We start from the raw sequence: 26880 nt of genomic DNA, 5'->3' as shown, positions 1-26880 counted from the left end.
TGGGTTCCAGTTTTTTCATTGTTATCTGCCTAGAGTCTTTCCAACAATAGCACTTGAAAAATATTAGTGAATGTATGTGTAGGCTGGTTCTAATTTTTTTTAACTTTCTGAATTATCCCCATTAAACTGTCAGCTCACATGAAGAATGGACAAATGACAACTCACAGGAAATTTGAATGCATATATAAATAATACTGTTAAAATTCTTGCGATAATAGTTGAAATCATTTTAGTATAAAATGAACACATTTATTTGGTATTTTAAATTTATGTATTTTTAGTGTATAAAATTTAAAATTACAAGATTTTCCTAAATTTTAAAACAATTTCCACATAGAAAATGTGAAAATAATAGTTTGATCAAGCAAAAAGTGATGATATAGTCCTTAGAAAAATTTGTCCAAAAACTAAAGGTTATAAGAACAAAATTAGCATTCAGGCATTCAAGTAACACAACTAACTTCATTACTGAAAAAAATCATTGTTTATTACTATCTTTGATAGTATCTCTTTACTTAAACTCTTACTAGTAATTTAAAATGGTACTCTGCTCCTTAATGTTTGCCTCTATTTAAATCTTTACAAACAAAAGAAAGTTTTTAATTTCCATTAATGACTAGCAGACCCATTATCTCTTTCTATATTTCACAGACTACCAAGTAGGTAAACTAATGTAATTTAAAAAAAATATCAGGATGAGAGGAAGTCAAATAACTATTGAACAATTTAGAGAAAAATGTGTAAAGCCTCATTACAACATAATTTTGAAGTACTTCTAAAAGCTTTTCTGCATTTCCTTTTGGTTGGCGTGTCCCATTTTCTCAGTATGCAGAAGTTCATGCTTTGGCTAATTATCTCACAGAATTGAGAATCAACATTCGCAATTTACATGGTTTAAGATAAAACTTTACTCTATTTACATTTGGTATTTTAGCAGTCTTTCTTTTATTTCTTTTTCCTTTCTTCCTTCCTTCCTTCCTTCCTTCCTTCCTTCCTTCCTTCCTTCCTTCCTTCCTTCCTTCCTTTCTTTCTTTTTCTTTCTCTTTGACTTTTCAATGACAACAATAGTACCTATTTGAGATAATACTTTTAAAAAAGAAATATGTTTTTCCAGATGATGGGGCATTTTGGAAAATAAAATTATAATCCTTTTCATGTAAAGGGAAAATACATATGCACACACATAAAATATAAGAAAACATCTATTAAATTTCCTTGAAAACAAAAAGTATTTTAAAGTTTCTAAAGACGGTTTGCTCCCCTAGTGTAAATTTCAGCTTTTAAGGCCCTGTAGATCCTCTGGCACCTACCGCAACCACTTGGACTGAAGGGGAAGTAAGAAATGACAGTGCTTGTAGGCATGAAGGCCCAAGAGATGCAACCTCATGTCCAAAGGAAACTGAATACAACCAGACAAGTCACAATCTATCTCTGGGTTACAGTATTAAGGATTGAAACTGCATGCTAAGAACATTAAACATTAGAATAATCTCTGGATAAGTGGTGGTATTTCTGATATTGCTTGGAATTTAAAATCTTATATGATTACAAAATAATCTGATTTTTTTCCATTGTGAAATAAAGGGTTCTACGAGTAATTGTTAAATTTAAGATTTAAAGTTCTGTATTCCTCTGGCGTAAATCGTCATGGTTTTAGAAATAATCTGACATTCAGATGCTAGATATAAATGCAATACCTTAATCCATGATTTCTTCTTAATCTACCACTTTTCACATATTATGGATATAATAGCCTTCTAAAGTATAAACATGCATTTATAATATTGCCTGATATTTATGGATTTCGCCAGTATATGTTTGTCTAGTTTCTTATAATTCTTTAATTCATACTATAAATTTCCATCCTTTGGCTGATATGTGAAAAATCTACTCTGATGATCATGCTATGTTTAATACATGTAATTTAAGGATTTAAAATAATTATCCTCTGATGATAGCTCTTATTGTATCATAAAGAATTTGGCTTGTCCTTTTTATTTCTGTTTTCTTGTAGATAACCGCTAAACCTTTGGAATTTGCCAAGTTCTTGTTATTTTTACTCATCCCTTGAGTGCATATGTGAATTTATGTCATGACTTAGAGTAGGATTTGGCCATGCTAGAAAGATAAAGCATGCAATTAAGGCTTGGGGTTTGGAAGTAGATAATGTCAGTCTAACCTCTGGGAAGACAGGAGAGTTGGAGATTGAGTTCACACAGCCGATGAGTCAATCAACCATGCTTATGTAATAAAACTGTAATAACATTTGAGGCTTAAGTGAACTTTCCTAGTATTCCATGATATTCCTATAAACCTCAGTAAAAAAGTATGTCTTACAGTTGTAGACTAACAAGCATGACTATCATAGCAGAAAATCACATAAATATCTGGGTAAAGATATAAAGATATCACAGGTGTTATAATAGGTGTTAATAATGAGACCTTGGCAATGTAGTAATTTACAAAGCAAGAATGTGACCTTATTATTCTTAATTTATTTATCTCTGAAAAAACTGTACAGTATTTAATTATGTAAACAGGAAATAATCTTACTATATCTATACTCAAAAACAGCCAAACCCATTAAAATAAAATTAGCAACACGACAGGAATCCTGGAGACAGACAGCAGCACAGTATCATGAGAAAGCACAGCATTGTGAGTCATAGGCTCACTGTCACAGTTTCACCACATTAATCATTGGAAGGGCTGCAGAATTTCACCAATTCTCAGTTTTCTCACTTACCAACTATTGGCAACAAAACTAATTATTTCACAGTGTTTTAAACAATGAAGGATACAAACAAAGTTATTGATTGTATTGTTTAATTCTTTTTTCATATGAATAACAACATTCCCTTTGTTTTTCAAATAACACATAAAGTGAAAAAAAACAAAGAATCCTCCCACCATCATCCTGGTGCTCAAACGATTGAGAATTTTTACTTAATCAGAGCTTTCTAAAATATACACACTCATGATAAGTTGTATTTTACAAAAAGTCTTACTCAGTGGTATAAATTTCTTCTGTAAAAGTATTTGATATGATGTTATATATAATATGGGAGTTAAGGAATACCCTTGATACACCATAAATAACAATTGTGACAAGTCTTTAGCAAAGACATCAGGAAAACCCTTCCTTGACACAACATACTTCTTCTTTAGATATGATGCCAAGAAATGACCAAATTAGATGAGTGATATTTAGGCAGCTAAACGCAAGAAGAAATTTCAGCAACAGAAGTTAACCTAAAATGCAGTACCTAGGAGGGAAAAGAGTTAAAAATGTGCACATACTTTGATTTAACATTCATTTTCATTTATAATCTCTAGAGAAAGCAATATCCAAGATCAAGAGATTCTCTCTTGATCTTTCCTAATATCTACATAATTTATTTTAGGGGCATTTTCATTTTAACAGGGCATGGAGTCTTCAGAATTTTTGAAGCATCATCATATCTTTGTTGAGTGTCTCATAAACACCACTAAAACGTGCCTTCTGAAATTATGCCAAAGAGTGATGTAAACACTTGAACTTTGGCCAAGTTGACATTTTTTAATTGCTAGGATTTCTTCAAGTAAACACAAGAAGGCAAGTTAGCAGAAAAGTTTAAAAAAAAAAAGGAAAGCTTTGTTTTTGTATGGTGTAGTGAAATGACTGAAAATAATTATCTGGAGACATAATAGAGAAGTTGGAAGGTTTAATTTAATCTACCTTTCTCAGAACTTGAAGCATTTAGTTTTACTCATACGATTAGGGTCTCAGAGAGATAATAAAGCCATAAACAATTCAGGGACAGTATCAAATTCCCAGAAAACCAAACACATTTAATCTTTCTGAAACAATCAAAGTTGATTAAATCAGCAGTCTTTAAAAAGTCTGCATAGCACTAAACTTAATTGCAGTTTGATATTCCTGAAAGAATCGCAAAGTTGGGGATGTTTAAAGTATGGCATTCCCGGTGGTATTTATAAAGGCCAGCAAGACAGTAACATTTGTGTTGCTTGTTACAAAAACATAAGAAGTTACATAAATCAGAGAAACAACCACTAAAGGGAAAAAAGATTATAAAACATCATATTTTCATACCGAATTTGCTTTAAAATACCCTTTTATGGAAGTGAAAATATTGTGATATGAGGTTTGTATAAAAGTAATCAGTAACAATAATAATAGCATGACAAAGTATGGTGGTTTATGTGGAGTTTGTCAGAGTAGGATTAAAATTCTTCCTTTAGCTCCCAGTGGCTGTGCAATCCTAGGAAAATTATATGTTAACTCCTGATCTGCATTTTACTCATATTTAACCTGGGATTCATCAGACTTATAGGTGCTTGGGAGGGTGAATTAAGTATCCAAGGAAAGAATTAAACACATTGTGTGATAAATATTTGGAGCTCTAACAATTTCACTTCCTGTCTTTCCTTAGAAGAGTCAAAAATCTTCCCAACAAAATTTAAGTGTCTGTTACATGCAGGGAAAACAGAATCGTAGAATTTTGAGTTTCACAGCATCCCTTGATCTGAGCATACATTAGAGCAAGGGAATGGAAGGACTAGGGAAACAAGGTGAGGTTGCTGTAATAATCTAAAAGTCGAGGGGCGATGAAACATTTTGAAAGGGATCGGAAAATGACACAAAAGAAAGAACTAATAAATTATTGAATGACTGGGAACAAAGAGTAGGATATAGAGAAACTCAAAGCACACTCAAGGTTAGTACTTGAGAATTTATTTTTGTTTATTCTGCCTTTTCTTGTATCCCAGCTGTGTTTGTAACTACCTCTTAAAAAACCCCATGCTTCTTTCATTTTAACTAAATGTAAGGATTGGACAAAACAGTGAAAATTCAGAAGCAACAGTCATAATTTAGAAATACACTTTCTCTCATCGCATTTCCATATCCTACTCCAGAATTTACAGGATAATTCACACAAGCTTTTAGTTCACTTTATGTCCATATGAACTGGAGCAGTAAGAAACTATTTTCATGTGGAACATGTGCTAAATTTATCTTTATTTTTATAAAACCAGTTTAAGCTACCAGATACATGTCCTGGAGATAAAATCTAGCATTTTTGTTTCTGAAAAAAGGAAAGGAATTGAGGACTACTTCTTCTGCACTTCCTCTCCTATTAGAAACTATGAAGTCTGCCCATTAAATAGAAAGAAAGGTAATCTGAAGCAGAATTTACAAACAAAATGATTCTGAATTCCTCGGGTAATCAAATCCACTTTCAAGTGTTTATTACTAAATCTACACGAGAGGACATTGTGTATATTACTACAGATTTAGGTGGCAAAGGGATATTCTTACATAGATGAAATAACCTTGTTTCTAAAGAAAAATCAGCATTTCATATTTTTAAAATTTTAAATAGTTATACATAGAAAAATAGAAGGCTCAAACATTGATGTTATTAGGACCTGTTATTTTGTTCTCTTTCTTGTCATCTATTTAATAAAAAATCTGTTGATTCTATCTCAGAAATTATTTTCTCAGCTCTCTTCTTTATAATTTAGCTTCCACTGATTTAGGTAAACCTCGCCTTAGTTTCCTCTTTAATGTTTACTTTGAGACTTTCCCTCTGGCGCACACCTCTTTGCTACACAGCTCCAGCTTTCTCCATGTTCACTAGTCTTTGCTCTATTGCCTGAGTCTACTGTCTATATGTAAGTGATGGACCACTGGAGAGAACATGACAATGCAGCCCCAGAGTTCAAAATCTTAGCAATATGTAATTCTGAAAATGAATACAATGTAGGAAGGTAGATTTTAAAAATGTTTTGATGACCAGATAACTGTGAAATAATTACTAGTAATACACTAATAAACTCTACAGCTAAAGGATAAGTTATTTAAAAATATAAATCCCTTTTGAAGATTATAACTAGTGAAGAAAACAAGGAAAACACCAAAGTAGCATAGTGGTTAACAGAATAGTCTATACCTTACCTGTGCAACTTACAGCGATTACTTAACACCTACAAATATTAGCTTTGTCATCAATAAAATGAAGATGAAAATGAGGGGTTCTGATGAGAATATGTTCATTAAATTAGTAAGTACTCTATGCATAACTTGAGAGTTCAGTTTTCAGCTGTTACATACCAAGAGTTTAAAACTCATGTAACGAGTGAAAGAGAAATTGCATGTGCTAGAGCAGGACTATAATCTCAGTACTCAGGGAGGTTGAGACAGGAAGATGAAAAGTTTGAGTCTCCTGTTGATAACTCAGTGATTTACTGAGAGCCTATCTCAAGATCAAAAAAGAAAACAAAACAAAACAAACCCCAAAAACCCAAACACACACACACACACAAAACCCAAAAAACCAACCTAAATAAATAAACAAGGTTAGGGATAAAGCTAATTGCAAAGATTCTGGGTTCAATCCCCAGTATCAGTGTTATGATTTGTGTCTGGATGTCCCCTCAAAGCCACATGCAGTCATGGAGATATGCTTTTTGGAGATGCTGAATCTAGGGTTTGAGATTCTTTGTCTAGTGCTGGGATTATGGGTGGAGTTCTACATCAACTCTAGGGTTTGCAGCCTACATACCACATAAAAGACAGAAAAAATCTTCTCTCTTGCTCATCCCTTTTTGCTCTTGTTGCTTTTGATGTTTTCTGTTGCCACAAACTTTTGCCCTCTGCCATTTACCACTTTGATTTGGAGTCGGCTAAATATGGACTGAAACCCCCACAAAGAATGAGCTAAATAAACTTTTCCCTCTTTAATTTTGGGCATTAGGTACATTGTTTCAGCAGTAAGACAAAAGTAACCAAGACAACCACCAAACAAAAAATAAAAACAAAAACAAAACCCATGCAGATTTGAAGTCTAAATATTTTCACTACTCATAAATGGCAAATATAAGAATCATGAGTTGAAAATACGTTAAACTTTCAAAAAATGGGAATTACAGCAATTTGGAATCTCTAAGTCAACAAGCTTAATGTCCACTCCATGAAATTTTTGAAAAGATTACTAAACATGTTATTGATAGGTAACAAAGAAAGCAATAACTATGAGGACCTATTATATTTAATATCTTAGTATGCATTCTTTTTTTTTAAATAAAAATTCTACATTTGTATCAGAAATATGCCACATACATTTTTATTCCTGGTTTTAGAAAGGTTCCTGACATACTTTATAAGACTTGTGAATATTAAATTAAATGACTTGTAATTGACAGAATAAATAGTTTGAAATTGTGAAGATTATTAGATCTACTCGGGATGAAGACTGTGTGGCTTTACTTAAATTCACTAACCATGATATTATGATGTTCAACTTCATTGATAACTTGATAAGGTCATAAAAATACATGGATGGCACAAAGCTGGGAAAATGTAGAGAATGTAAATAACAGAATTAATATTCAGCAGGTTATTTCTATACTGACTTGTAACATATAGTGAATATTAAATGTCAACAGTCTTATAGACAGCTACAGTAGGTAGAAACAGGTAGTCAGGGAGACGAGGCCCTCAAGAGTCAGTGCAAAAGACAAGAACACATTACAACTGTGGCTGGAGGTGCATCTGTCAAAGGCAGGCCTCAAGACAAAGACAGAATGACCAGGCCTAAATTCCTCCCCATGGGATAGGCAATACATCAAAGATAATACTGTAATTGATATCAGCTGGTCCAATAAAGTCCAGGTGGACATCACACACCCAAGTGCATGATCAGGACCACCTAATCCATCCTTTTCTAAAAAGGTTCTTGTTCTTTCCGTGTACACTTTTATGTGACCTACTTTCCCACTGGATCAATATTACCTAAGTGGCTATACTTGTATTCTTATTTGTTGATCATAGTTTTGACCGATGTTGTAACTACCTTGTGATTTTGCTCTATGAAACTTGCTTTGAAAAGAGGGCTCATCGGCAACCCACTTTCCAGTCTCCTCTCTCTCTCAGAAATGCTCTTGTTCAATAAATTTTCCTACTCTTATGCTCCCTTGCTCCTTAAAATTATTCTTAGATTTCAGGGATCATGAACTCGAAATATCTGACATCTAGCAGGTTGGGAGTTATGTTGTTCTCCCTTTATCAAAAGAACATCTATAGTCTTAAGGCAAGTATTTTATCAATGCAATTGACAGGACAAAAAGTGTATCTGAAAGCTATATAAACAGCTATGGATACAGGTCTGGCAGATATAGTGGTGATACAATGTTTTAACAAAATTTAGTGTGATATTTAGCAAAATTAATAGAATTAAAGAGCACATGAAAGGAACAAAAAATCTTTACTGTTTTCTGTTTCAGTAAGTCCATATCAATGGACTCTAAGGTTCAGACGGGTTGGGAAGCAGAATGCCAAGTTAGAAACAACACAAATATGGCAAGAGGGATGATGAGAGCATTTACAATCCTGTGAAATATTTCAAAATACACAGCCTAGAGAAAAGCACATGTAAGGCTATTCATCAGGCCTTTTTATTCTCTGTATTTGTAATTCCTTACGGGCCTTGAAGAGATCGCTGGTCCCAAGACTAAGCAGTTTCTAGAGATAGTAAATACTTGCCTGAAAGCAGTTTTCAAATGTAAATAAATCAGTTCAACAATTTTAGCCTTAACTACCTCATTTAACAGACTCCTGGAATACTGAGTAAATTATTCCCCTGCTCAAATTATTGAAGAACCAGGGGTACAGTGACCAGAGATAGGCCCTACACCTCAGAGTCCTTAGAGATGATCCTAAGTCTGCTTACCTTCTCTTTCCTTACTTTTCCTAGAGAAATCACAATAAGACTCTCGCCCACATGTTAGGGTTTGTATCTAGCTGTCCCCCCAAAGTCCAATGAGGTCAACAGGACTTTTCTGAACCTAGAGTGTGTGATTGATGGTAGTGCATCACTGACAGGAAGAGTGCTGGGATTCAGGGTAGGTGGTTGCTGGATCAGTCCACTTTCCTCTTTTAACTCTGGGCGTTGGGTATTTTGTCTCAGCAATGAGAAAAGTAACTAACACACCATATTTTCCCTTTTCCTGAACAATACTGATGCCTCTCAGTGTGACCCTCCATGGTATGTCATGTTTCTTCTCCTTATGAACTCAGTAGCAAACTACCTGTTCGATGTCCTCTCTCCACCTGTTTGGTCACCATACCCAAATACTAGTAAGATCTGCATTGTGAAGGTGTGGTCAACTATTTCAAAGAGAACAAGAGACATTATGGTAGCCACTGTTGGTGTCCTGTGGTCTCGTTGTGAAGTCCTGTGTTGCTTGTATTGTTCTGTTCTGGTTTGCTTTGTTCTATTTTGTTTTGTTCTCTTTAAAATAAAAAAAAAAACCATAATTGATAAAATCTTCAGAGACTGCTAATGTTTCATTTCACCTAATTTATTATTTATTAAGCAATTACTAGATACACCAGCACCATTCCATGCAAAGAATCTAAATTATTTAGTTTAGAACAAGAAGGCTTAAATGTATAGGTCTGTACTTTTTATGATTTCCTTTATCAATCCAAACAGACTGTAGCCAGGATGGGATAAAAGAGAAAAGCAGATTTGTTTCACTGCAGCTTCTGATGCTTGCTGCTTGCTGCCTCCTGCCTGCTCTGCCATTGGCTGTTTCTCCCCTGTGATGGCCGCCACACCCCCCAGCATGGAGCCAGCCAACTGGGAACTGAAGCTGCTACAAACTGCGAGCCAAAATAAACCTTTGCTTCTCTAACCCTGGATGTCAGGCACTGAGTCTCAGGAACAAAAAAAAAGGATTTGCCAACCAGCATGCCAGGACACTGACAGATCGGAACTGTTGCTAGCTATGGAGTTATGGGTAGATGCTGAGAGATGTTTTCTGGACCAGGCCTCTTTATTGTTTGTAGTTGCAAGGTTTGGGACAACATGGGAGAAGGTGTGAGATGGTCCAGAGGTTAGGGAGGGTGGTAATATTACAATTTGCCGTGTAATAACTGGCACAACCATATCAGTACTCTTTAAGGTAGATAGAAGACTTGATCATATACCTGTTAGTCTTTTTATTCATCTCTTGTGCTGCTCAAGCTTCCTCAGCCATTCATTTTATGAAGTAAATTATATCCTTTGGTCATCTTGCTCTGAATAAGGATCATTATCTTTCTTAACTTGTGCAGCTCAGATTTCTCTAGAAGTGTTCTGTCAGTTCTAAGTGGACTCTGCCTCCTGCTTGGAACTCTCTGCTTCTATTAAGCCCATTAAAAGTATACTTAATGTTCACTGTTGATAAAAGGAAAACATAATGTGCCTTTTAAACAAAATCTTTTACTGAATGAAAAATGATAGAATTTAGACCTTTTTTGGCCTGCAAGTAACTAATTGAAAGATTATCACGTATTCCTTTCAATATATTTTAATATATTTAAAAATATTGAAGTCTTTCAATATATTTTAAATTATATTTTGATACTATAAGCTTTACTTATAAATGTGTTCAATGTGCTGAATTATCTAACAAGTTGTTAAAATGTGCTAATGTGCTCAATTATCTAAAAAGTTATGTAACTGACAATAGACATTCCAGCTAAAGTAAATTGGGAGACTTTGTTGAACGTGAAAAAGAGGGAGAAAAAAAGACAACTATTTGAACGAATACTGATAATGGAATCAAAAGAACAAGCCTCAGTAAGACTTTATATTTTCAGGAATATCGTTCTACCACCGCTTATTTTAGTAAGATTTAATAATAATATTCAGCATCATTTGATATTGGCAAAAACTTATATGATGAAAATACACACTAATTATTTAATCACTAAAAATGAAACTACCACATTTGTCAAAATTTAGGTTCAGTTCTTCAACTGAGAATATATTATTTCTGACACATTTTTGAGGTTTACATACATTATTATTTTGCTTTTCTAATGATGCCAGATCCTACTGTTGAAGCCAAACAATAGGTATTTCAAACTGTTTTGAATCATTGTTATAATTAAACCCTATTTCAGGACTGGTACCTGTCAAAAATGTCTCCATTAAAAAAAGTCAGTTGACTTACTGAAGTAGCCCATTTTTTAATTGAAATTTTTTCCATTTAACCTTTATAGTTATATTTCCTTTGATAGCTGTAATTATCAAATGCAAGTCTGCTTAAAGGATCTGCTTGACCTTCCATAATAAACTATTAGACAAAACTTTTATTTTATTTATTTACTTATTTTTTGCAGTACCAGGGATCAAACTCACAACGTTGCGCTTGCCAGGCAGAGCTTATGCCATTGAGCTAAATCCCTGGCCCTAGACAGAACTTTTAAAGCTAAATTAAAATGGACAGCAAACTTCTTTAGAGTCAAAAGTGTCCACATCATGCAAAGAGATAATAGATCAAATGTATTTGCTAATACTCGATACAAATGGCAGATGCCTGGCTATAGGTTGTGAAAGTGAAATAGGCTGAATTTTAGATTATAGTCTCAGATTCTTTCGTTCAGAAAGATATTTTAGATGTCTAATATGTCCACCCTTTGGATATTGCATCTATGACCTCCCATTTACTCCTGCAGCAGTACACATTCTTTCATTAAGAAACATTCACAATTTATTTTAAAATCCAGAGGCTCTAATCTAAGTTCACGTAGGAAAGCAGGATATAACCCAATTTAGAGTGGGTGTTAGTAGCTGGGGTTAATATTTGCTTCTTGCTTTTAGATAGTAGAGAGTTGAAGTACAATTTCCTCCAGAATGGTTTCTACTAATTACACTGCCTTTTATATCTATGTTGATAAATGCTATTTGAGCATGAAGAAAGTTCTTCTGTGTGAGTTGTCTCCAGAATCATTTTATAGACTCTGACTATGTTAAGAGAGTGCAGGGAACTGAAGGGAAAGGTTTTCCTGTGTGATCCACCTTAATTTCTCCATTTCCCACATGCTACCAGCATTGTGAGATAGTTCCTTGGATCACTAGGCAAAAGAGAAGCCTAGATTTACACCTGTGAATTCAATGGAAGCCTACTGATGAAGCCTAAGGGACACAGTTTACATAGAAGAAACAGCCTTAGATTTCAGGTTTTAATTGTACTACCATGAGTGTTATCATCACGACTGTGTCACTGTATTTATCTGGTTTTCAGCCTCCTCATCTATAATAGGAAAATAAGTATGTCTAAATTCAGGATATTGTTAAAGGAAACAGTGTAGAATATGTTTTTTAAAAAAGCCCTTGATCTCTCCCATTACATCTTTAAAATTATCAACAGTGCAATTTTGGAGCCCTAATGTCTTAATAGGAAGTAAAAAAGTTAATAAACACGTAATTACAAGTTGTACAAGACTTACATTACCAAATGTCATCCCAATGCAAAATAAAAATTTAGACTCAAGCACTTTGTTCCTCTTGCTTGTGACTTCACAAGCCTAAGAAAACTATGGAAAATTTGAATATGGAAGTTTTAAGACACTAAATATAATAAAAATTAAAATAGTTACTACCGACTGAGTGATATGTGCTCATCACTATTCTCAAATGCTTTATATTTATTCTTTTCACGTTATTTTATTTTTTAAAATTTTATTTTAAAGAGGATAAAGCAGAATAAAATCAATCTAAACAAACCAGTGTAAGAGATACAGGACTTCAAAACATTGTGAAATCAACAATAGTTACCATAATGTCTTTTGATGTCTTTAAAATAGCTGCAGATAACTTTGGACATAGTAAAAATGAAACAGAACAGAATAGAAAAGAAACAAAAACAAATGACAAATATAGTAAAGGATTTTAAAACAAGCCAATAGAAATCCAAAATTGCTACCATAATATATCTTGCTATCTTTGAAATAGCTGCTCCTGCCATCGGATTTAACATAATCAAACAAAACAAAAGAGAATAAAATCCAACCCAACAAAACAATGGAAATGATATAGAAGTTCAAAACAGGACCATAGGGAATCAACAATGGCTACAAGCCTCCGAAGGAGATTCCCCCTCGATGCCACACTGCATACTGATATCCTCTGAATCCATGATCAGACCACTAGCCCTAGACCTGCAATGTCAGTGAGCCACCACAGCACCACAGGCATCCAGCAGCATTTCACCTCCATCCTATCATCACAGCCTGCGTTTTCAGGATAAACCAGTTACTTATGTGGGGGGGAAATGACTGGCGCTTCCTGTTTGCCAGCCCATGTGCTGGAAGGGGCTGGCATCTGGTTGTTCCCAGCTCAACAGGGGCCCATGCCTGGAGCTGGTTCCCAGACTGGCTCTCTTTCACATTATTATAGTGGGGGATGTCTTTTTTAATCCCTCCTTTATTGACAAAAAAATATCCCGCTGGTCCTATGTTGATTAAAACATGAAAAGCATATTTATCTCATTTGGAAAGATTTTCCTGACTGTTCTCTGCTCACAATACCTTTAGTAGCATACTCTAGGTTGTCAACTCATAGTTAGAAATGACATTCCTAAGACGTCCTTCTTTGGTACTTGAATTAGATTCAGAATTACAAGATTCTGATTTTGGATTATTCTTTCACTCTATGATACATTTTAGTTAGAAATTCTAAAAAATGTAAACCCCATTCCTCTTTTTACTGTTTATATTCAAATATTTGCAACTGTTTGAAATATGAACAAAATATTGACATTCATTGATTTATTCACTGATTCATTCAAGTAATAACACAATAGCTACTGTTCTAAACACTCTACTTCAAACTTGCCTTAATATATTATTTTTTGAAGGCTAATGAAACAGAAAACTCTGTGTTCTCATTTCTCAGTATTTTATCATTTACTGGTGTCATCTCTTCTTGTATTTACATTTTTTTCCCTCAAAAATTCTTTTTCCTCTAAAAATTTATAAAACTACCAAGTAATTCTCATTTCCATGGTATTTCTTGCTGATTAACACTGTTAATACCAGAAGTCTTTAATTCCTGAATATAACGTAATTAACGTTTACAGGATTCAGGTAGAATTTTTAATATTGGGGCAATGTTTAATCAGTTTTACATGCTATTTACTATTTTTATGTTTTTTTGGGGAAAGGGTGATTCTCCATCTTGAAACAGTTTGCAAATACTGTCATAATACTTTCATCTTACAGGCACGAAGGGCCACTGTTCTTGCTTTCTTGTTACTAACACGTAACAATTGCGTCCTTCAAACTGCTTATTTCAGAAGGTGGGCTTAAACTTAAAGACAAGTGTGGTCCCTGATGCCACCCAAAAAGAATTCCATTTTCTGTGTTTTTAGGAAAAATACAGTTGATAAATTCTAACCCCTTCTTGTGTAAGTTTGAGTTTAGGCTGCATGAAGACAGCTAGTTAATGTTCTCGATGCTAACAACTGATTGAGAAAATCATTTCATGCAGGGGGCACAACTCTCCCTCTCTCTGTTCATTCATTGTCAAGTTTTCCCTTACAGTGTACTCATTAAAGTTTTTACTATAATTTTTCATGTCCCTAAATCACAAGCTTATACAATAAATAGCATAGTTTTTTTTTCAGCCATGAAATATTCCACTCATGTAACACATACGTTTGCAATGTCTTTCAGCTGTTTTTCTCTCATTCCATTTCCTTCTGAACTGGAGTCTTCACTGCTTCATCTTCCCTTTATGCTCTTCTCCCTGGTCTTTTCCCCTAGCCTCATCACAATTCTTTCTGATACCTAAATTGTATTTGATTTCAGGCATACCAAATCTTGATTCCAGTTAGGATCTTTTGTCTCACCACTCCTAATTTGTTTTATTTGGAACTAGGGGCTTCGTGTACTCACAACTGACCTCAAGGCATGGAGTATCTAATTTTGATGGAGAATTGTTTCATGTACATGTTTCTCCTTCTTCACTAGAGTAGGAAGCTCTTTCTGAACCAAAGAAAAGCTCTAATGAGCTTTGACCTTAAAAGTAGCTGATCTTGTCAAGTAGGTGGTCTTGTAAAAATCACCTTAAATTAGACTCCTCAAAACGCTTAGCATAGTGATGAGCACCCAATAGGGCTCAAGAGCAATACAATGAAATAATGTAACAGCAAGATCTCACTAGTGACACAGAAAAGTTGTCTAAATAGTGTCAACATGTCAAAAGCCTTGAAGTTTTCAGTATTAAAACTTGTTATTTCTTTAATCAGTCTACATTATTTCAATGCAATATTTAAAGTGAGTTACTTACTAAGGCAAATTTTTTGTTGAGAGTCATCTGTTCCACCAAAGACGACTCGTTGTGGAAGAGATGGGGCTGCATGTGGCTCCACATGTGAGGGAACCACCAGAACTCATCCACGGACCCCAACAGACAGTCATCGCCTTTGTCTTCCTCTTCAGTGCCTTGAGGAAAAAACAATTTTACAATTAACTCAACTGCGTCTCTACTGCTGCCTATCTGTTTATCTCTCTATCATATATTTATGTGTCTACCTTACATGCAAATAAAACTTAGAATAAAAAGTGCAGCAAAAGAAAATCCATTAGGGAAAACCCAGAAACTGTGACATAATTCTTTTGAGATATGGGTACCACTGCAAGATGGAAATACAGAGCTATTCCTAAGGACTTCAGAACCCATACCTTTGTACAGTTTGTAGTTTGAAGAGAAGAGAGGATCAGAAGAAAATGCCACTGTGGGAATGTAAGTACAGAAGGGCATGTGAGAAAAAAATACAAGATATTTATGCTAGTTTCCCTTAGTTCACTGAAAATAAAGGTTTGGAGAATTTTTATGACCATCTCTTGTATTCTGAGTACCTACTTTAAATATAACAATATACAATGTATTAACTATCATTAGTCTCCTATTATTTTGTTATAAAATTTTGTTTTACTTTTTTCCATAAAAAAAGAAAGAAAGTGGTATGGAATCCCAAATCTAAATCATGTGTACATGGTTTGGGTGTAGAGTCATCACAACATAATTTATTTGGGTCCCTCAGGGTACCATATCATTTAGAATTAAGTCAGTTATTTGTTGCAATTTTTACACTGAAAGTAAGCAAAAATTTCTTGAAATTTCCCAGTTATCAGTTTATTTCTGATTTCCACCTTCCCAGCAATGAGACTGTGAGTTAAATAAACTGAGATTCTCTAATTTATCAAGTTTCTACTCTTACTGATTTTAAACTCTGTTCCCTGTCAGATGTAACTCCTATTTTTCTCTGCATCTGTCCTGTCATCTCTCCTTCATTCATTTGCTAGGGAACATCTGCTCAGTTTATGTATCAAGACAAAACACCAGATATCAAGGTTTTTTTTTTTTTTTTTTTTTTTTGTTTTGTTTTTTTAAAAAGCAAGATTGACTTAGGCAGTTATTAACCTTTCCTGAAGATCATCATGAAATCTGAAATTAAAATATTTCTACACTGCAATCATGCAGGAGTTTGACAATGTCTGCCCTCCGACAGATTTGTTTTAATTTACAGTAGGCATAATTGTATGTCTTTTCACTTTGTAGCTTCATTTTATTTGATTTCTCTTAATCCTAATTGGGGATGTTTTAAGTCAGAGTTTGTTATGTTGAGAGTATGTCTTTTTGCGTGTTACTTGAAATGTTATGATGAAAAGTGGTGGAAATGTAGTTGCAAACGGCTGGCTTGGCTTGGTTTCTTGCTCCTCCTTAATTCCCTCACTTTAGTCTCCTTTGTCAGAAATGGACAAAGACCGATGAAGAAGTCAAGTTCCTCAATTTTAAGAGCTGTTTATTAAATTATTATACAGACATGCTTAAGCGTTTGAAGTTATTGCATATTGTAATTTGGCTTATTGTATCTTTTAAAATTTGATCTCTGCAGCATTGCTTTAATATCAGGACTGCTGATATTAAACTATAATTGATCGAGCTTTTGCCTTATGATTAGCATTAAACTGCTTTATATCACTTCATTTAATTCTCACAATCCTGAGAGGTAAGGTAAGAAAAATGAGGTATTTGAGAGTATTGGGAAAGAATCTGAGTTCAAAATTTTAATGCTAATTCTTAAAAAGCAGCTCCAAATTCGGGGTCCTTAGATATCATTTATGGATCAAAGGGGGAGTGTAGAGTAACATTAGAATTCACTAATTCACGATCACAATGCTGTTTGCATTACCAGGTAATTGTACAATGTAATTAGCATTTACGGATAACTGTTGCGTCTCAGAGACTTGATGAAACACACCAACTTAATGAACTTATTATAAAGAGACTCTTCTGCCATTCAGCTTCCATAATAAAGAACTTGCCACTTAAACATCAAAATTCAAGTCTTCTGATGCATATGAATTGGGCTTTGATTGATCTAGGGTAAGTCTGTTTTTGAATCTTAACTAACTAAATGACTTTGGGCTTCTGTATGTTTCTATGTTTTTACTTAGAAAATAAAATAACATATTCTGTAACTTCTAGAATTCACTGAAAATGTACAGTTCTTGAAAAATATTTAGAAAAATACCTTAAGCATGCTTATTGCTCTTTAAAATGGGAATAGGACTTTTATTGTCATTTCTCCCTCACAAAAGTGTTCAAATCCTTCAATTGGGACTACAATGCGCTTAATTAAATTTTATATCTAATTTTTGAAAGACTGATAATTAAATTGCATATTTGTTCTCACTGAAAAATGATTCACATCTCAGATGGCCCTGGCTACAGTTTTATGGAAGTCTTCATGTTATACACAGGCAACACCGTGGCTTTACCCTCCTCGTGTATCCCACTAGCCCTCATTTAGAGGGCTAGTAGCCGTGTGAGCTGTGGGATGCGCCCAAGCAACAAGAAAAGGACAAACATTTCAGAGCCGAGAAGAGGAAGAACTGCGGGAGTAATTTTCTAGTATTCAGTGTTCGCAAGCAGAGAGCTGAAATGCCAAGAGTGTTTTCTTGTATTTCTTAGATGAGTTTAGGCAGTGCATGGTTTCCTCCGGTAGCTATTTCTCCATAAAACTGTGTCCTTGATCTTGTCCTGGTGACTCCTTAATTGTATGTTAATTTTCTTTTCTTTAAAAGACGTCAAAGAGTCTAAGATAATCACCTTGATATCAGAGTGTATTTATGAAGAGGTTAGGATCACTTTTATTTCAAAGTTCTTGGGGCACCACAGTGTTAAGTTTACTGATGTGATGGGTCTAAGTTTGCTAGAAGGATGAACTGCACTTCTGCACATAAAGACAAGGTTTTCACTTCACATAATTATGACAAAGCAGCAGCATTTACTATAAGGGACTATCATACATACATAGTTGTTTTTCTGTCTTGAGGTTACAATAATAACTCATTCAATCACAAAACAAATGTAAACTGTGATTATGAGGTGCCAGTTGTTAATCTTTGAAACAACTACCGAGATAGTGTATTTTATTATTGGTCTAATCCTTCAGGCTGAATAAAGCTTTTAGGTCTATGTCAAAATAACTTTTAAAACTTATATAAAAGTTGCAAATTGAAAACAAAAGTCATACAGTTGTAAGATTATATAATATGCATTATGTGATATGGAATATACCAGAACTAAAGTTTAGGACCTCTGACTTTAATATAAACAAAGATAAAACCTACTTATTTCAGAAGAGCAATATTACTACTAAAATTGAAATTATTATTTAGTCATTTATGTGCAGATAAAACATATCGAGATATATATAGATAGAATTCTCATCATGACTAGTTTATTATAACTCTGTAGGAAATTATTAAATGTACATATAAAGGGCCAGGAATGTAGCTTAGGGGTGAAGGCCTGACTGACAACTGCAAGGTCCTCTGAGTTCGATTCCCAGTACCAAAACAAATAATGTGTATATGAAGTAATCCATGTCCACATTACCAAATTAAAATTCCCCAAAGCATTTGCAATTGTAGAAGACTATTTAATAAATTTTTAAAATTAGATTTAAAAATTATTTGTTTAGTTAAATAAGTCATATATATACATATGATGCAAAAAGTATAATAATGCAACAAAAATAACTTCATCTTTGTTATTCAGTCTTCAAATTCTCTTCTTTACAGATGCTCATTCAAACCCATTTATTATGAATCTTTATACTGAATAACTGTATAAATAGCTGTATTAATGAGTATGTACAATCTACTCAACCACTCTACGACTCAGGCCCACAAGCTTTAAAACCAGCTTTCTAGGGTTGTGTAAATTTTACTCTTTTTATTTTTATACAAGTGATAACATGTTTTAGTCACTGTCTGGTAGTGTACTTGATATTTCAAGAAATTTCTCAAGAGATGCTTCTATCAATTACATGTAAAATTTTCTCTGTTCTTTCAATAACAGAAGAACATTTCATTATATAAATGTACAACTATAACTAATTTTTTGACTTCCGAAATATATATCGATTTATTTAATCATGAAATTGTGTTCGCCTTTCCTCAAGCAAGAAAATCTACATTTGAGCATATTAATTATGTTTGAGAAAGAGGCCTTTTAATTAATCTTAATATTTAAAATGACTTTTTCACAATAGAACATGATCAAATTTTATTCTTGTTGCACATATTAACTAAAAGATACTTTACTGTCACTAACTCATTTTTTTCATTAATCCATTTTAATTAATTTTTTCATTATTTCATTGTTTTAGTCACTGCTGTCACAACAGTGGAGCCCTCACAGAATATTCATTTTATTATGGGAAAATATAACAACTTCAAACAAAGCCCTGTTAGCATCTGATCTTATCTGGTATCATGATACAACTCTGAGCAACTTAGGAAAAACGGGGTTTCTTCAGGCTATTGAAGTGTTGCAGAGTAGTTTATTAGAAGATTCCTTTTGAGAACACAAACCTTTTGAGTTTTCTACTGAGGTAAAAAATAAGACATAATGCCACCATCACTACTTTTATTTAAAAGTGACCTGGACGTACGATCCAGGTGCAAGTGGGAACAAAAGGAAACAAAATCAATAGATCTAGGAAAGAAAGAAATTCCATGACTGCATAAGTAGAAGATCCAAAAGTTTCAGCAGACAAATACACAGTGAATGACTTAAAGCAGCGAAGTTGCTGGATACAGGATCAATGCACAACATCGCTTACATGTTTGAATAGCATCAATATGAGAATGGAAATTCTGGGATCCGAACTTACGGCTTCGCACTTGCCAGGCAGGTGCTGTGCCGCTGAACTATATCCCAGCCCCCAAGTGCTTCTTAAAAGGTGATACTGGTCAATAAATGTGAGAGAAGTTAGCCTGCTTCCCATCAGATAAATATACATTAGGCCCATAATATATTTCTGCATCTCTACCAGAAATGCTAAAATTAAAATAAAAACAGTATCAACATGGCAATGTAGAGTAACAGAAACATTCAGATTATTAGAAACACATACTAGTAAAACAACTTTGATAAACTAATTAGTATTTTCTATTAATTACATATATGACTTATAACTAGCAATTCCATTTCTGAATAATTACTAATACAAAAGAATGCTAAAGTTCACTGAATAACAAGCATAAATATGACCATTAAAAATACAAAGAAGTAGGGGGGCTGGGGATTTAGCTCAGCGGCATAAGTGCCTGCCTTGAAAGCAGGCAGTCGTGAGTTCGATCCCCGGTACCGATAAAAAAAAGTACATAAAAATACAAAGAAGCAACTCAACCATCCACATTAAGGTGTAATGGATAAAGAGCCATTGGTACATATGTCCAAATAATAGAATGTTACACAACAATGAAAAATGAAAATGACAATGTATACATGATAATATTTATGAAACCAAAAGAACGTTGAACAGAACAATCTAGACAGAGCTGAATCATTTAATTGTTAAAAATAAAAGGAGGTTTTATTTAAGGGACATTAGTGACTGTAAGTGGCAATAAGACTACGAATTCTGGTCCTATTTACTTTTTGATCTGCCCACATCTCTGTAAAGCTATGTACAGTGTGTGGAAAAATCACTGAAGATCAAACTTACATTCATGTACTTTCACATAAGTAAGTTACAGTTCAATAAAAGGAGGCCATTAGGTGGTATTACAGAGATTCAAACTGTTAGCATTTTCTAAAGGTTAAAAGTAGTATGTGGAATGGAGTAAAGTGATATAAAGAAATAGGGGAAGGGTACAAACAATGCAGGAAATCACGAGGATACAGTGCACATGTTAAGGAGAGCGCTCAGAGAATCCTTACAAGAACAGTTTATCCTGTTTTCTTACCTGTATGGTAAAATTTCCCTGAAAATCCCAGGTTGAATGTAAAATTTGTGATTTGTGCGCGTAAAAGGTTCTGAGTATCAAGCAGGGCCTGAAACATAGAATTTTTAAAAATGTATCAAAAGTTGAAAAAGGCACTGAGAATTTTTATATTTTCCCCTGGTAGTCAGAGAATAAAACCACTTATTTGTACATGGGAGAATTAGATAACAGAAAATAGTTTATCCTTTTATAATTAGAGAGATACTTTTAAAATTATCATTGTATATTGGTGCAATTTAGACATACAAAATGATCACATTTATCACAGGGAATTTGCATGTATACACGATGCATTGTGATTTTTCTTTTCCCATTCTCCATCCCTTCCTTCAATTACTCTTCTCCTTATTTAAAAAACCTTTGTTTCCATTTTATCTGTCTTCTCTTTTTCTTCCTTTCTTTCCCCTCCCCCAATAAGCTCCCCTTTCATTTTGAATGATTTCCTTCTATTTTACAATTGTAAAATGTATATTTTAGTTCTAATACTTTCAGTTTCTCACACCAGAGATAACGCAATATATATACGTTGTCCAACTTATGTCACTTAAAGAGTATGTCTCAAGGTGCAGCCACTTAACTACAAATGTCTCATGCATATCCTTGTTCATGACTGAGTAGTACTCCACTGCATAAAAGTAGACATCTTTTTTAATCCATTCATTGGTTGATGGTAATTTGGGTTGGATCCAAGACTCAGCTATTACAAAGTACACTGTGATAAACACGGGTGTGCATATATTGTTGTGGTAAGATACTTCTAATTTTTGAGAAGATACCAAGAACAGAAATAGCTAGGACAAATGAGACTACACTAGAGAGCTAGTACTGAGATGACATAAAACACTCATTTACCCATGAGCTTTCAATAAATTAGCAAAGAGGGGAGCTGGAAAACAGAAGTAAAAAGGAAAGTTTAATCTGTGTGTATCAGGTTCCTTGGACGCACACAGATGACCCCTCGGATTCATCAATAACCAATTATCAAAAGAAAGACACTCACTGTAGGTGAAGCTGTGCAAGAAAGCATGTGGAAAGAAACAGATTACTATTTCTCAGATACATCCTTCCTCTTAAAAATGGGACAGTTTGGGGCTGGGGATTTAGCTCAGCGGCATAAGTGCCTGCCTTGCAAGCAGGCAGTCATGAGTTCGATCCCCGGTACCGATAAAAACGAAAAAGAAAAAAAAATGTGATAGTTTTCACCCTTAAATCTCAATTTAAATTTAAAAAGAGACAGATTATCCTGTTTCTTGCAAGTGAATTATTTTATTCTTCATTCTTTCTCATTCTTATTTAAATTTCAATTCCTTTTCTTTCCCTCACAGACATACACTGGAGTAGGTAAGAGCCCACCTCAATTAGGCAAAAGTATCGTACAGTTAGATTAGAAAAAGATCTTGGTCCGCAGTTCTGTGATTGGCAGTAGATCTTAGATTAAATGTATAACTCCAAACTAGGTCTTCTTTTTACTCCGCCTGTCCACATTTTTTCATTTTTCTCGAGTACACCTGTACTAAATTCTGCTTTCTTTATAGTAGAGATGACACGTGGAAGCCCCATCATGCCAATAAATGTACTCTTTTTAGGGGGAGATAAACAGATAAAAAGTGTTTTCTTTGGTGCCCTGTAACTGTATGTCTTACCTGAATGCAAGTGATTCTGCTTGTGTGTGTAAGTGAAAAAAGAGGTCTTCTGAATCTTAAATTTAAGCTCATCTGACAAATGATTAGTTTTTAAAATTTAAATAGCTAATTCTTTTTTGTGCTTAGTGTGCACAGCTGAAATCTACAACGTGGAGGTCCTGATGGTACTGAAAACGGGTAGGCAGTCCTCCTGGAGGGTCCTCACGGGTACAGCTAAAGGGCTAACTGATGGCGGGACCATCCGAGGGTGTGAGGCTTATTCCTCACAAGCCAGGGCATGGCCGGGCGGGGGAAGAACTGACCAGGTGAGCATGGCACGTTTCACTGAGGACTACAAGTGTAGGCAATAAACTGAATTCTAGTAAACGGGGCTGCTGCAGGGTTGTAATGATGAGCTTTTTTCTCTTTCTATCCTAATGGAATGAACATCAGATAAGAAATCCAAAGGTATGGATTCACATTGCAGCTCTGAGACTTACCAGCCCGTACACTTGTCACCACCAGACGGCTGGACAGAGAAAGCGTGGTGTGATTCATACACAGTGGAGTACTATTCTGCCCTAAATAGTATCAACTTGAGTCACTGGTAAGAAAATGAAGCACTAGAAGCCATAATGTTAAATAAATCAGATACACAAGCTTAAATACTACATATTTTACATGTGAAACAAAAAATATAAATAGAGAGCAAAATAAAAGACAGATGCTAGGAAATAAACAGATTTTTTTTTTTTTTTGCGAAAGGGAAAAGGGCCAAGCAGTAAAAAGAGGGGAAGGAGAGGCAGGTGATGGAAGAATTAAGATGTGTTATGCACATGGAATAACTCATCCTGAGGATGTGATCGTTATGTACTGTACACGTGTACAGGACTAAGAAAAAACAAAAATTGAAAAAAAACGTGTTGGGAGTTAATGGGTCTCGGCTGGAACCCTGGATCTCCCTCTCATTATCTGTAAGTTAGACATCATAACTACCTCAGAGCTCTCCTGTGAGAGCTAAACTAACTAATTCATTTACGCGCTTGACATAGTGACTAGCGGTAGCTCACCTGTTGTTAACTGCCATCTTCTGTCACTTCTGCTGCTGACATCACTACTAATGCGATTGTTATTACTGTTAAATGATATAAGACACTTTGTATTTACATGCCCCAAATTTTTCTTTCACTTTTTAAGTGGAGACAGTAATCTAATTCACGAAATTGTGATGTGAATTATAAAATAATAAAATATGAAGGAGTGGATGATAAATAAAATAAGCACTACAAAATACTGTTTTGATTCTACAATCATCAGCGATCTGTCTCTGTCTCTCTGTGTATCTTCTGGCTCTTTCACTATCTGAAGCCTTTTCTCATTTTGTTTAGGCTCAGCGTTCTCCTATTTCGTTTCTCCCCTTCTCTCATTTCTTCTGCACAGCTGAACAGTTTAGGTGACTTTTCTTAGCTTCTTAGATATTGTTTTTACATTTTACTCATTTCCTTTCATTCTTTTAAAAAATTTCTAGTTTATATTAGTACATGCGCCTACAATATGATTACCTTCCTGTGAAGAGTTGGTAACGTGCATTCACATCCCGATTTTTTTTTTCAACCTTTATCTCTTTCCTCCATCTGTTGATTCCCTTTTCCTCTGAGAATCACTTAACTCCCTGCTTCCTATTACTGACCTTGCCCATCAGTACAAATGACTAGTAAATACTCAAAGAAATACTAAACATGGTTTCTCTATATAAGAAATTGAGAGTAATAACAAAAATCACTTTTTATTCATCATTTAGTGGCTAATAGATTCAAACTCTGCTAAAATTGTTTTATATATACTTAATCCTTCCATCATAAATGCGTGCAACTCAAGACTGTACTCATAAGTGAAATAAATCAAATTCACGTGTGTAAATACCATATAGTATCAGAAATGCTGAGTGTATAACATTCAAAAAAACTCAAGTTATGCACATACTACTTTGTTTTGAAGGCCTATATTGTCAGTGTTCTGGGCTCTTTGCTATAGTTATTTGTCTTTTTGTTTCATGTTTTTCTAGGAATTTGTTTTGTTTTTCTTTTTAATACAGAAAGGATACATAATACATGTAGAGACTCATACATTCATAGAACTTCTCCTAGACAGTTTATGAGAGTCGATTATATAATGCATGATGAAATGAACAGCTACTTTGAGGAAAAAGAGACATTAAGGTACCCAGTGTGGATTCCGTAGCATCATGTTGTGAAATCCATCAATAGTATTATTCTTTGTTCAGAGTGATTCTAGCCTATTTTGTATTATTTAATTTCAACATACATGAAGGTATGGATCTAAAATGCCTTCATCATCCTGTTCTGATCAGTTCTATACTATTTTGGTTTTATTTTATTTTATTTTATTTTTATCAGTACCAGGGATCGAACGCACGATCGCCTGCTTGCAAGGCAGGTACTTATGCCACTGAGCTAAATCCCCAGCCCCTACTATTATGTTTTGTATGAATTCATTGTGTGTGAGGATATGGACAACTATTTAGAAGAAAACAAGGGACAATATGATAGACAGTGATGGTCTCCTGTTGTCTTGCTTTGAAATCTGCGTCTCTTATACAGTTTTCTTCTGATCTGTGGTTGCGTTATGTTTAATTTTACCCACTTTAAAATACAATTTTTAAAAATTAGGTAAGATAGGTATGTGTTCTTTTGGTTCAAATAAATTTGAATTTAAACTTTGCTTTGTGAACCTCAGTTGCTTGCTTTAATGTATATTTACGATGCTTAGTATAACACTAGCCCTGTGTTTTCAGTAGGCTTTAGAAGCTACATAAAATAGTTATGAATTAGCTCTTCATCAACTAGAAAATGTTAATTACAATTATTGAAGAAAACCTAATTTTGCATGTTTGGATTGGCATTTTATACTTTTATTTAACACTGTAGACACAAACATTAAAACACTCAAAAGGTCTACTGAAACAGGCAGCAGATACTAATTATACAAATGTATGGTGAAGGGTAAAATTTATTTCTAGATGATTGTTTTTATACTTGAGTAAGATATTTCTCATTTCAATTAATTTTATAAATCATATTTTGAGGATGTCTAGGAGAAAATGTTATATAGCTACCCATTATTTTCATCTTTTCAAAATATGCTCTTACTGGCTTATACTGTGCAAGAAGCTTAACACTCAAAAATATTATTAGAGCATATGCTTTTCGCTAAATTTGTCATTGCTAGAATGTTTCTGTTCAGCATTATTTTATTTTGAGCAGGGACAGTTACTCAATTCCACGAACAAAGTAATACAAAATGATATAAATGATACTTTGCTTTATTCTCTGTATGCAAAATGTGTAAGATGATGGGATAATATCTAAAACTGTAATCATAAACTAAATAAATTCCATTTCATCACATTAAAAAACCCACATGCACTCTGAACAAGCATGCTCTCTCTGAAATGTATTTTGACCACGAAGGAAGTAATTAATTAGTAACCTTTAAGTAGCCGCCATATACCAATCTTCTTAAACATCAATCAAAGAACATAAGAATTTCTATGTCTACTTTCAAAAGTGGTCAGAACATTGAAAAATGATACTTTAAAGTGTCCAAAAAACAGTATACAGTTTGAATTATAGTGTATTTTACCATTCCATGTATCCATGATTGTTTTTAAAATAACATTTTTCCATTTCAATAAAATAAAATCATAAATAACTGAAGATCTGTATCTTCCCTAGCCTGCTGTCTTCTTTATCAGCAGATCCTGACAACCGCGTAACCTCCCTTAGTTACAGAGTGAACCTCCTTTCTCCCATATCTCACAGTTGGCTCCACAATATCACCTGAAAAGTCTCAACTCAACTAAAATACTCTGATAGAATCATACACTACATCAAGCTTTCCTTCTTATCTATCCCCTAACAATCCCCCCGAACTTCCTTTCAGTGTCTTACATCCCTCATTCAATCACCTCCCATTCTCTTCCCTCCACGACACCTACCTCGCTGTAGAACAGTCACAAGTAGTCACAGTGTTCATGGAGGACAGACAGAAGGGGGAAGCGGAACTGTAATGCTATCATATGTAAGTGTTTTA

The 26880-nt window shown here is 34.2% G+C and overlaps 1 protein-coding gene across 4 annotated transcripts in view; it reads right to left on the bottom strand.

Moving 5' to 3' along the window:
- Positions 1–26880, bottom strand: part of LOC100719907 (N-deacetylase and N-sulfotransferase 3) — a 179140-nt gene that overhangs the window by 88587 nt on the left and 63673 nt on the right. For all 4 annotated transcript variants that reach the window (XR_010051437.1, XM_063260705.1, XM_063260706.1 and 1 more), the window contains exons 3-4: positions 21107–21194; positions 15126–15280 (exon numbers count right to left, since the gene is read on the bottom strand). Coding sequence is in view for 3 of the 4 variants with exons in the window: in XM_063260705.1 (XP_063116775.1) it covers positions 15126–15280; positions 21107–21194 (243 nt within the window). In the remaining variant the exon portion in view is untranslated. The remainder of the gene's footprint in view (positions 1–15125; positions 15281–21106; positions 21195–26880) is intronic.

Source organism: Cavia porcellus, unplaced genomic scaffold (assembly GCF_034190915.1).
Source record: "Cavia porcellus strain 051 isolate PalLab524CR breed Dunkin Hartley unplaced genomic scaffold, mCavPor4.1 scaffold_14, whole genome shotgun sequence".
NCBI classification, from domain to species: Eukaryota; Metazoa; Chordata; class Mammalia; order Rodentia; family Caviidae; genus Cavia; species Cavia porcellus.
This window is presented reverse-complemented; position numbering and strand designations above follow the sequence as displayed.